We start from the raw sequence: 12,562 nt of genomic DNA, 5'->3' as shown, positions 1-12,562 counted from the left end.
AACGCTTTCATACAAAATTTGCACACTTTTGTGAAGTTCAGCCTCTTTCTTGTGATGTAAAATTATTGGGAAACTTCCATATTAATGTGGTTATAGAATGCCAGTTTTTATTCTGGATAAATACCAGTGACAGAACTCAGAGGTGGGCTCACTAAATTAAAAGTTCTTAGGGAGAGGGAAAAAAATCCAAAACAAACCAACAAAAAAATAAATGCACCTAGGTTCACCACTTTTACAAAGTGATATGAAGGAGGGTGTGGTTCAAACAGTTTCTTTGCTTTTTGTGAACTTGGGTCTCATTTGTGGTGAGGGTGCCATGAGTAACAGTGCACAATGTGTGATGTACAGGAAAGGTGGGCTGCTGTAATTGGAGGTGAAGGGTGGTTCTTCCTCCAGGCACAGGGACAAATGCAAATCGAGCTGTTCCTGGTCAGCAGATACATTTCCTTCATAGCTAAAGATGAGTGAATACATCACTGAATTTGGAGGGGAGGTCCATAGGGCCACTTACAGATCCAAAAGGTCAGAGAACTGATTCTGCTGATATAGGGGAATTTTAGCTCTAAACAGGACCCTGTGATTTTTGGAACATGTTTTGGGATCTTGTGCTGTTGGTGGCTTAACGGGCACGTACCTTGGGCCGGTGCCAGACTGCCAGGCTCAGTGTGTCCTATCTGCCAGTCCATGATGGGTTAAATCTAAACTTCACCAGACACTTCTGTTGGCAGCAGGTGGTGTGGCTGCGTTAATTTGGTGGACTTTTATCAAGGTTCAAGTCTTGGTGTCCTGTCCTGGTCGTGCTTGGGTGGGAGGTGAGATGGGTCTCACACAGGGAGGTGGCTCATTGTCTGTTCCTCAGCTGGGCTCTGCAGGTGGCGTTCAGGCTGTGGACTGGCATTCTGCTGGAGAAATCTTACTGATTAGCACCAGCATTTCAGTTTGGCTGCCTTAATGTGTAACAGAGGTACTTAAAGAATTGAGTAAGACACGTTTCATCCTTAGTCAGGGGCAGTAAGCTGTAAATGTCAGCTGATGCTTGTCTCCTATGTGATGTACACTGTGCTACTGTCACTCCAAATGCTGTCTGCTGAAACTGAGTGTTTCTGTGCCAAGTTTCAGAGCATGAGCAGAAACAAACAAGGTGTTCTTCCCACTTTTCAAGTGGCATCTCTGAATGCCTTGAACCTTTGAAAGGCTGTGCTACCATTCAGTGAGACAAACAGGCTGGAGAGTTGGGCAGGGAGAAATCTAATTAAATACAACAAGAGCAAGTGTAGAGTCTTGCATCTGAGAAGGAATAACCATGTGTACCAGTATAGGTTGGGGACTGACCTGTTAGGGATCACAGGGGAAAGGGACCTGGGGATCCTGGTGGACAGCAGGGTGACAATGAGCCAGCAATGCGCCCTCATGGCCAAGAAGGCCAATGGCAACCTGGGCTGTGTTAGAAGGGGTGTGGTTAATAGCTTGAGAGATGTTCTCCACCCCCTCTAGGCTGCCTTGGTGAGACAGCATCTGGAGTGTTGTGTTCAGTTCTGGACCCCTCAGTTCAGGAAGGACAGGGAACTTCTTGAAAGTCCAGTGCAGAGCCACAAAGATGATTAAGGGAGTGGAGCATCTCCCATATGATGAAAGGCTGAGGGAGCTTTAGCTTGGAGAAAGGAGACTGAAGGGTGACCTCATTAATGTTTATAAATATGTAAAGGGTGAGTGTCAGGAGGTTGGAGCCAGCCTGTTCTCTGTGATGTTCGATGACAGGATGAGCGGCAGTGGGTGCAAGCTGGAACATAAGAGGTTCTGCAGAACCGTAAGGAACAACGTTTTCACTGTGGGGGTGACAGCACTGGAACAGGCTTCCCAGCAGAGTTGTGGAGTCTCCTTCTCTGGAGACATTTAAAACTCGCCTGGATGCCTTCCTGCGAGACCTGCTCTAGATGGTCCTGCTCCAGCAGGGGGTTTGGTCTTTCGAAGTCCCTTCCCACCCTTAACAGTCTGTGATCTTTGTCATTGCTTTTCTGCTTTGAGTACGGTCAGAGAGCCTTAAGGAAAAGGGGAAAGTTGCTAAATAGTCTTCACTGCCCAGTGAAGAAACTGCACTTCCACAAGTTTGTTTAATGGTTCTCTCTAAAACTCAAAAGAAAACAACCTCAAGTTAGGAGCTATCAATGAGTTTTTGAAACATGAGCGATGCAATTCTTGCGCATTACCACTTGTGCACGTCCTTTAAAGGATTGGTAGCTGCTATACCTACTTGCTTGTGTAAAACCTGATGTCTAACATCATTTTTGTCAGTACATTTACAAGCTGAAATTGATTGCTGAGTTGCTATTTATAGTGCTGTTGGGGATTCAAGAAGGGTGGTAAAGTGGGTTGAATATTGCTTCGTTCTCCCCCAGTCAGTGTTCAGAGTCATACACCAAAAATTTGAAAAAAATAGTGGTCTGTGTGAGCTGGAAAGCATTGGTTCTTTTTGATAATGCCTCTCAGACTGTAAATAAAAGCTGCTGTTATGCAATGGTATAAACAGTATGCTTTGAGACTGTATCAGAAAACAACTGAGAACAAAACCTCACATTGTGTTATCTGATAACTTCTTAAAAGAATTAGTCTCTGTGTTTGTTTTCAACCTATTATATATTCAGTAGGTAAATCTTAAAAACGTAGGCTATCATGTGTACATGTGTTGAATTAATGTAAGCCTTCCTCCAGGAAGGATTATTCTATTAGAAAAGCATTTAATAACAATGCAATTGGTTTACACTTAGTCTTGCCAAAGAGAAATTGGCCACAAACTTCCTTCCTTAATTTTCCCACAGAAAATCTACTGTCAATTGTATTTTAGGTTTTTAACTTGGATGACAAAGCCATGAACTGTGTTCGTTCTGTTTTCCCACTAGTTTTAGTACAATAAATGTTGTTCAGTTTTTAAGAGATTGCCTTGAGCTGATGTTGTCTTCACTTTTTTCTCCGTGACAGCTGTAGCTCTGCGAGGAGACAGCGGCAGAAGATCGGAGAGGAGAGCCAGGCGAGTTTCAGCATGTCTCTCAGATCATTCACTGGCTAGTGACAGTGGCGTGTTTGAAGCTTTAAGCAAAAGGTCAGGTGTATAAATACATAGTGAGCTGGAAATAATCCTGTTCAACCAAATGGTCCAAAAGAATTCGTTGTAGATTTCCAACTATGCTTTCAAAATGGCTAATTTTTAATATCATAAAAATGTTAGGCTGTATGTTTTAAAGGGAAGAAGCGTTTTACATATAGTTCCACTGTCATCTTCACAAGTGCCAAGTCCCTTTAGCTTCATCGCTCTGACATTTTCAGACCATATACTTCTCCCTTGAAAGATCATTTTCTCAGCTTATTAGTCATAAGTCAGTGATGTTTTTTCAACTACTTGCAACAAAATAAAATCATACAGAGTGTGACTTAGAGTTCTGTGGTAAAAGTATAACTGCAAGGAAGAAATATATGAACTGCTGACAATCTAAAAATGTGTAGGTTGACCAAGTGATTGAAGGATGGGTAAAGGCATGTTACTTCCTACAGCTGTTTTAACACAATAAACAGTAACTGGGAAGAAGATACAGTTTTGAGAATAGTAAAGCGAAATGGAAGACAGAATAAATATTCAAATAATATCTTGAAAAGAGATATTCTAAAACTTCATGTTTTAAAACTGTGAATTACTACTTCTGTGTGTATTTTAATAGATATCTTAATTCCTTTTATTATCAGTTCCTCCTGTATTACCAAACAATTGGTTACATCCACAAATCACATCATAAATGTTAGTTTCATTGTGTTTTAACAGCTTAGGTCAGTATATAGTTTACAGTACTTTCTGTTCCTGCAGGAATGAAGATCTGGAAGAGCCTGTTTATGGTGATGCTGCCAGCAATGAAGAACCACAAATACATGTTGGATTTCTGTGAGTAGTTACTCCTCTGTCTTTTTTTTACTGCTTTTCTTGGGTTTGGTTTTTAACTTCTTAATAAACTAAACTGCAGTAGTTTTAACAGTTTTCGGAACTCAACAACCAGATTTGGTGGATGTACAGATTAGTCAGTCACATGACACTGTGTACTGGGCGTGTGCCTTAACCACCTTTCATTCAACATTCTTTCAATGCTGGCTGGTAAAAGGGCCTTCGTTAATTCTATCAGTAGTATTTTGTTTCATTGTCTTGGCCATTAGTGTCAGTATGGATATAGGGATGTGTCTCTGCGAGTGAGATACTTTATGGTTAGCAGAGTGTGATATCTGTAATTGCTTATGATTCAAATTGATTTGTGTAGGTTTGTTCAACAACAAAAGGTGCTTTTGTGTTCTTTAAATCTTTTTAGTCTTCGTCTCTATCTCTGAAGCAAATTATTAGTACTTGGTGACTAACACAGGAATTTATTTTCCAGGCATGACAATGGAAGCGAATGTCTGTTAGTCCATGTATTACAGCTGAAGAACTTTACTAGTCTAGTTGTTAAAGAAAACTGCAAAATGTAAGCTTAAATTTCACTCAAAGTCTGACTGTTGCTTGTTTTGTGCCACAACTGTACATACCATAGGTTTGTTAGCTTTCATGCAGAATTAAGCCATTTCTGGAGAAGATGGTATGTCTTAGTTTCCATGAGGAAAGGACTAATTTTATGTACACAAAATGTCTCTCTTATAGAACATCTGTCACAGTGGTCAGGTAACAACCATAGTCTCTAGTGATCCATGTTCTGACATGTTTATTATGCACAGGAAGTTTTGTTCAAAAATATAAAAAAAAAAAAATAAAAAAAAAATCGGAAGTCGTACTTCCATCACCATATGCATTCTGACCAAAGAGACCTGTCCATGTTAATTGCAGTTTTCAGAAATATTATTTCTTGTACAACTTTTCTGCAGCTTATTTGTGTAATGTTACTGTAGGAATTCAAGAAAATCTATATGAATCAGTAAGAGAGTTAAATTGAAGTCTTAAAGAAAACAAAACAAAACACAAAGCAAATGAAAAACAAACAAAAATCCTAAACACCAATATACAAACAACAACAAATGCAAGCAGGGGATCTGCAGACTTTTGTGGCCACTACAGATATCCTTGAATATCTGTGAAGTAGCTTCCAAAGGTAATTTTAACACAAATACTGAGAATCAGCACAAACAATTGAATTTTTTTTTTAAACGTCCAGTGGACTGTGCTGCTACTTCAAATTCCATATCACATTATGTAGAACATTGCTCAATTTATTCTAATAAATATTTCTTAAATAAAGGAAATGTTGTTGTAAACCACTGTTTTATCTAGTGATATGTATTTCAACATATTTTAGAGAAACTTGACACATGAAAATTATTGATCTTTTCCTCTGGGAGAGGTTGTTTGAAAACTGTAGAAAATGGAAGTGTGATAACATTGTATTGTAAAGAAAGTCATTCTGTGGGAGTTGTTAATTTGACATACAACTCACTGAATAAGTTGATCTGTTGAGAATGCTTGATCTTGCTAACCCTGCAAACCTGTAGTGGAAGTTCTTCATACAGGCCAGTGCACTAGTGCAGGTTTTTTGCATTGTTTTTGGTGTGATGGCACACAGTAGAGGAAAAAATGTGAGTATTGAGTAGTACTCACCCATTGTTGCCTTGTGATGAGAAAAAGAAATCATCATATGACGAAAGCAGAGTCACCAAAGAAAAAAATTACTCCCGAGGGTTTGTTTGGCATAATCATCAAGGCAGTCAGGCATCTAAATGGCACTGAAAAAGAGGTAGTTCTGTTCCCCAGATTACTCAATTAACTACCTGGGCTAGAATCAAGAAATTGCATGGCTGCAGTGTAAATCAATTGGTTTGACTGGTCAAAAAAAAAGTAGTTTATCTTACCAAAACAAAAAAAACCTTTTTAGCCAGTTTAGTGAACTTCTCTGTGCAACTGTATGTTAATTGAATCAGTTGGTGGGGACAGCTGGGGGGAGTGGGTCACAGCACAGTTGCCTGAAGCTGTTCTCTGGCACAGGGGAAAGTATGGCAAAACCCAGTATATTGGAGGGGCTGGGCAAGCAGTCAGAACAGGGACAACACAGAAATGCTTCTTGAGGTAGCTCTGCTGCCTTCTGTAAGATAAAAATGGTTTTGGATTTTGCTTTTGGCTTGGAGTCTCAAATGAGAAGGTACTAGATATTTAATTTTTTTTTTTTTTTTTTAAAAATGGATGTAATGATTGCAGGTTTCTTTTGTCATCCCGTTGTGCTGAGTTTCTTAAGGGGGAAATAAAAAGGCATGCTTGGTGGAAAAAGGAAGCAATGGATCAGTGCCTCTTCCGAGCAGTTCAGTTCCCCGTACACAGGCGTGTGTTTCCCTTTGGAGTGTCCGAGCACAGCACCTGGCCTCCAGCTGCTGCCCTTCAGGGGGAGGCCGTGGCTCTCCCATAGATCCTGTCATGTTTGGTAGCCCCATGTAGATGCCTTGGATACCTCAGGACCTCTCAAGTGCCATTTGGCACCAAATTAAATAAATAAATAAATAGATACTTTTAGGTAGAATATTATAGCATTTCCTAATCAGCTTTTCAGTTCTTCTAAGTTATGAATACAAAGTAAATTCCTGTAATGAGATCTCAGAGCAGATTCTTAATGTGTAAGTTACACTGGCATTTTTGCCTAGCTTGATCTTGGGAAATACAAACTAGTTTTCTTTGTCTGAATTGTGCTTTTTGTCTTTTTTGCTGTTCCCAGTCACGTGAGAGTTTATTTGCCACCACTTGAATCAGGCACACCAACCACTTACTGCTCTAGAGCTTTGGAATTCCAAACACCATTAATATTTAATGAAGTTTTCCGAATCCCTGTGCATTCAAGTGTTTTGAAACTGAAATCTCTGCAGCTGTATGTCTGTTCAGTTGACCATCAGCAACAAGAAGAACTATTGGTAAGTAGTACTTTTATTAAAAGCCACGTTATACGGGAAACTAAAGTTACTTGAGGAATAATTTTTAGGATGAAAAAGTGAAAGTGAAGACTTTTTTTCCATAACAAGTGCTAATGCAGTTAGATGTTAATGTGTCCATTTGTTCATATACTTAAATATAATTCTCTTAATAAAGCAAATTTTTTTACATGTTAAAATGTGTTAATTTTAGGTTACATAAAGTGTCGGAAATGATTAGCAAATTAGCAGAGGTTAAACGGCTGAAGCATTTTAAGCAGTGCTGAAAGTAAAGTTATCTGCTTACTGTTAGGTTGCAGAGGCAATTTTTATATATATAGGGTTGACATTTATTGCTGTTGGATTTAGTAGATAAGGAGTTAAGTTTTTTATTTATTTAATACATTTCTTACAAATGTCTAGTGCAGGGAAATTTGAAAAATCTGCCTTTGCTAAATTTTGGTGCAAGAAGGAAAGCATTGTGGGGGGGAAAAAAAAAAAGAGAAAACTTAATGTGACAGCTTTTAGGCTACAGTGTGCTCAAGACCTCAAGACTTCTGTTTCTGCAGCACAACACATTTTTGGTGTTCTGTTTCTGGCATTGTAATGTGTGCATGATGAATTTGTATCATTAAAATAGTTTCCTAGTAAAAAGATAACAAATGCAAACCCCTTGTTGCTATGTAACAGTGGGCAAAGAAGACTATTATATCCATCTTCACTTTGTTGGAGGTATCTGTTACACCAACCTTTTACTTTAAACTGGTTGAGATATCTGATGTAGGTGCATTCAAATAAAAACATAAATTTGCAAAACAAATTACATGTGTTAACATGGTGTGATAAGTATTTGCTTCATTTTGTTATTGTCAAACGTAAATGTGCTTAAATAAATCTGCCTTGGGGCTGATGTCCTGTCTATTTTTGAATTGAATGGGCTGCCATTCTAGCAAGGGGTTTGAATGAGTTAGTGAATTTTTATTCTTTTTTAACCCTATCAAGTAGATAAGAGGTACAGGCTTCAGCTGTCACATTGGACTTTTTGAAAGAAAAAACCTTTTCTCCGTCGTCCTTTATACACCTGTTTAAACAGAGCCCCAGGGAATGTTCATCTTGGAAAAACAATACAATGATCTTTTTATTAGTAACTTATTTTTTCCTAACTAACTGTTCTGTTACCTGATTAAAGTTAAATGCAGTTTCTGTGTACATTTCTTACTGCCTTTACTATTGCATCCAGCTATTTGTTTTGTGAGATATGAAAGCAATTTTTATGGTTGGGTGTTTTTTTTTTTTTTTTTTTTTTTCTGGTGATATAAATTAAAGCATTCTTAGCATGTGGTCCATTAGCATGGAACTGAACAGGTTGTGGAGATAGCCAGATAAAGCCAAAAGCAGTAATTAAAGGCTAGCTAATATAAAATCATCACGAAGTCGAGACAGTGAAGTTACTAAAAAAAAAACCCCAAACCCAACAACCAACCAATCAAACAAAACCAACCCAACCAACCAACCAAAAACCCCAACGATAAACACACACACAAAATCTGGCCCAGATGTGCTCGCAGCTCTTTTTCAGTTAGGTCAACACCACTCAGAAATTTCTTACAGGAGCACTCTGTCATAGAGTTGGGCTACTTTAAAGTTGGGAATACTTCTAGTGAGAGGCTTCCATTAAACTTGTTTTCACCTGAATCTGGGAGACCTGAGGATGACTTGGAAGGTGAAGAAATGACTCATTTGACTACCTTATGATATAAATAAGGAGGAAAAAAAAAATTGTTTTACACAACTTTTTTTTTTTTTTCTTCCCCCATTTGGGAGGTGCCTCTGATAACTTGAGAAGTAAAGGATATCTCAGAATATTGTTCTCAAAAGAAAACAGGTTGAAGTAATACTGTTAAAGTGATATTAATTTAAGCAATGCAGAAATTGCCTATGTGATTGAGAGGGTTTTTAAAATCAAATATTAAGAGCTGTCAGCTGTTTTTAAATTAAAATTGAATATCTGATCCTTCCTTGAAGTAAGTCAAGATATTCACTGTCTTGGACATCATAACACAAGAGAACAAAACTGTCTCTTTTTAAGCAATACTATTAGTATTTGATAAAGTGGGCTTCTTACATTCTAATTAAAATACTCTTTAAATCAGAAGATGTCTATCCTGCAGTGCACATTTATCTTATTGTGGTTAATACTTTTTGTTGTTTGTAGGGTATTGCTCAGATAAACCTGACTGATGCAGAGAGTTCTGGTGAGATGCAGCTTCACTGGTATACTGTTCAGATCTTCACTGGTTCAGACCCCCAGAGAGCAAAGAACAAAACCCAGTGTGAAGAAAGTATTCCCCGGTCTTCTGGAAATGTAACTACAGTTAAAGCAGTGTGGCTCTGAAAAAGTGCTTTGTTTACTGTGGTCTGCAGGGTGGTTGTGTTCTTATCTTCGGTGCAGTTTGGTTTGAAGGTGCACAGAAAGCAATACCTTAATTTAGCTCTTATGGCAAGAGCTGGATTTTTCAAAGAATAATTAAAAGCTAGATCATGTCAGGACAGGTGTTTGAAGTAGCACTCTGTGTACGTTTGTGTGCACACTTCCAGTCCAACTAACCAAAACTGCTGCATTTCAAGAGGTTGACAAGACAGATCTGCAATTGCCATCCTTGGAAATTTTTCAGCCCCTGACAGTGCCCTGGTCAACCTGATGTAGATATGAAGCTGTCCCTGCTTTGGGCAGGACACGAGACTAGGTGACTTCCAGAGGTCTTTTCTGACCTAACTTGGTGGATGGTGTTCCACAGTGAGATAGTCTGCCCATTTTCGAAGAGAAGTTGGATTCATGGAACAACATGTACTTTTTGATCAGTAAGATTCAGGACTGTTGCTTAGTTTGTGGTTTTTGGTTGTGTTTTTTTTTTTTTTTTTTTTTTTCTCCTTTCAGGAACATATAATGGCTATGCTTTAATTTTGTTTTCTCTGAGTAATATACATTAAATACATTGGCTTGTTGAAACAGTTTTATTTGAAGTCTAGTTTACTTTTCAGGATGCAGTGACAGTCCTGTTAGCCAGGACCACTGCCCAGCTGGAAGCAGTTGAGAGAGAGCTGGCAGAAGAGAGAGTGAAACTGGAGTACACAGAGGAGGAAATTCTGGAGATGGAAAGAAAGGAAGATCAGGCAGAAGCCATATCAGAAAGGTAAAGATAGTAGTTTAAATATCTCATGAAAAAGCTGACTGGTATTTACACTGTGGGTATAGTCTGAAATACCTCAGGAGAATCAGTAGGTCCTTGTTCTGAGATGTGCTCTCTGTTAGTGTTCTGAGTATAAAATTCCTTTACGATGTGATGATGTGCAAACAGGAGAAAACCCTATTGGAATAGGTGGCTGAGTTTAGAGGATATGGGATTTGGGGAGTGGGAGAACATATCAAACAGAAACTCCGCTAGGGAGGTAACTAGACTGGTTTTTAAACAGCACTGTACTAAAAAAAATAAAATTTTGTGATGATGTGGGAAAATAAAGATATGCATTGCAGTGCTGATGCAGTGCACGTGCAACATGGATCTTGGTACTTCAGCGTTCATTACAGTGCTGTTTCATCATTAATAGTAGTCCTAGTTTGTTGCATGAATTGCATTATTCTTTTTGTTGTTGTTTTCTTAATATTGCTACAAAGACCAGAACATATGCTTTAAGAAAATTTGGGAAGGTGATTTTTTAAAAATTTTTTTTGACAACGAGAGCTATGCTTTTGCATCTGCAAAAATGCAAGCGGGATGTATTCTCTCTGAAAATTCTGGGGGCTTATGGGAGAAATAATAGTCTAAAATGATAAACTCACCTAGATAATGAAATACATAAATGTGACATATGGGTGGTTTTTTTTTTTAATATCTACAAAATTCTTGTGGTGTTCTGCCTTTAGGAGTTGGCAAGCAGAATCTGTTGACAGCGGATGCAGTAATTGCACCCAGACTAGTCCTCCTTATCCAGAGCCATTTTGTGGGGATTCGTTAGCTGGACACGTGTTTGCACCTCAAGCAGGCCAGTACAGTTCTGGAAAAGTGCAGCCTCCGCCTCTGAAGGTAATGAGAGAAGTCACCACAGTACAGAAACTGCCACCCTGCCTGGCCCACACGGAGTGTCCCTGCTTTCCTCGAGCTTGAGTCCGAGTTGATCAGGAGAGGAAAGAACCAGAAGCGACACTGACACCCCTGTATGAGCGCTGCCTGCCTGACAGCAGTGTGCCCTTCGGGTTGTTAAAAATGCTTTCTTTAGGGCTTTTTGTTTGATTACTAGTTCTTTCTGGAGAATTAGCTTTTTTTAAGTCAAAAGGCAAGGTGTTTTTACCATGGCCTTTGTTTAATCTGGAAACACGCACTCATAACAATGTCTGTGTTGACCTGAAATTCCAACAGAAAAGATCATGATCAGATTCCAGTGCTCTTAGAATTATTTGTTATTATTTTATTTATTGAGGAGTGAGTTATTGTAAAGTTTGGAAGCTTTGTTAGAATAGCATGTGTTTTCTGTATTTCTGCATATTTTGGTGTTCTTGTATCATTTCAGCAGTCTTTCAGTTCCCTTTCTTTGATATGACTTTCTCCAGCTTTAAGGTGGTTGCTTGCATCAGAGTCACCTTGTTAATTGAAAGGTGACGCAGTTTTCTTGTGTTGAGGCTGGAGGTGGTGGATTGGTTAATGCCCAATTACTAATGCTGAATGCAGTCCTTGTGCTCTGCAGCTATGATTCATGTTATAACGGTATCTCATAATTGTTACTGTTCCAGGAAAGGCTTCTGAAAGGTAATCTTATAATTTCGAATGACCTAGCTGTAAAACTTTTTCAAAAGTGAGGTGATTCATCCTCTGTTCTCAGTGCTCGTTAAAACCTGAACATAGCTAGCAGGGCTAATTGTTTACTCTTGATATTGTTGAAATGTCTGATTGTTTCTGGTGAGAGAGAGAAAATAAGGAAAAAATAAATTTTTTTTTTTTTCCTTCATTGTACTTTTAGGTGGATAAGGAAACTAACACTGAGGATCTGTTTCCTGAAGAAGTTGCTATTCTTCCCAAGGAGAGAAGCAGCCGCAGGCCACGGGGTTCTGCTTTTGTTCGCAGCAGCACCATTGTTCGTTCCCAGACCTTCTCGCCTGGAGCACGGAGTCAATATGTTTGCAGAGTGAGTAAGGCTTAAAAAGGAGGAGGGGAGAGGGCTCCACACAAGGATTTTGTACATTTTTTGATGATTCCTTCTTGAGACTTTATTACATAGATAAAGAACATCTGCTACTATTTAATGCTAGGGAATAATCTTTCATTGAATTTAAACATTGCAATGAGAAAGAGAGGTCTCCTGGTTTTAAGAGTTTAAACGTGAATTTATTTCTGTGACAAATCAGATATTAAGCTCATTTGCTTGGCAACCTTATATGTTAGGCTAGGTGACTGATTTTGCAGAGGTACAATGCTCTCTTAATGAGGTAAACAGCTTAGAAGCCATGTTTCACTTTCAGGTACCTAAAAGTTTGGGAAAGTGGACTGAATGCATAATCCTAGGCTTATTCCATACATAATTCTTACAACTCTGGTTGCTGGCATAAATGTTACAGGTTGACTGTTACAGTGAGTCCTTGGTGTACTGGTGCAAGCGG

The 12,562-nt window shown here is 38.7% G+C and overlaps 1 protein-coding gene across 1 annotated transcript in view; it reads left to right on the top strand.

The window, feature by feature from the left end:
- The window catches only part of WWC3 (WWC family member 3), a 58,955-nt gene that overhangs the window by 42,221 nt on the left and 4,172 nt on the right, over window positions 1-12,562 (top strand). Inside the window, exons 11-18 of the mRNA XM_008949066.1 lie at window positions 2,977-3,097; window positions 3,854-3,928; window positions 4,410-4,496; window positions 6,720-6,912; window positions 9,125-9,292; window positions 9,952-10,103; window positions 10,835-10,994; window positions 11,926-12,090. Coding sequence (XP_008947314.1) covers window positions 2,977-3,097; window positions 3,854-3,928; window positions 4,410-4,496; window positions 6,720-6,912; window positions 9,125-9,292; window positions 9,952-10,103; window positions 10,835-10,994; window positions 11,926-12,090 — 1,121 coding nt within the window. The remainder of the gene's footprint in view (window positions 1-2,976; window positions 3,098-3,853; window positions 3,929-4,409; window positions 4,497-6,719; window positions 6,913-9,124; window positions 9,293-9,951; window positions 10,104-10,834; window positions 10,995-11,925; window positions 12,091-12,562) is intronic.

Source organism: Merops nubicus, unplaced genomic scaffold (genome assembly GCF_000691845.1).
Source record: "Merops nubicus isolate BGI_N331 unplaced genomic scaffold, ASM69184v1 scaffold17181, whole genome shotgun sequence".
In the NCBI taxonomy this organism is placed as follows: domain Eukaryota; kingdom Metazoa; phylum Chordata; class Aves; order Coraciiformes; family Meropidae; genus Merops; species Merops nubicus.
Note: the sequence above shows the minus strand (reverse complement) of the source record. Positions and strands in the feature narration are given on the sequence as shown.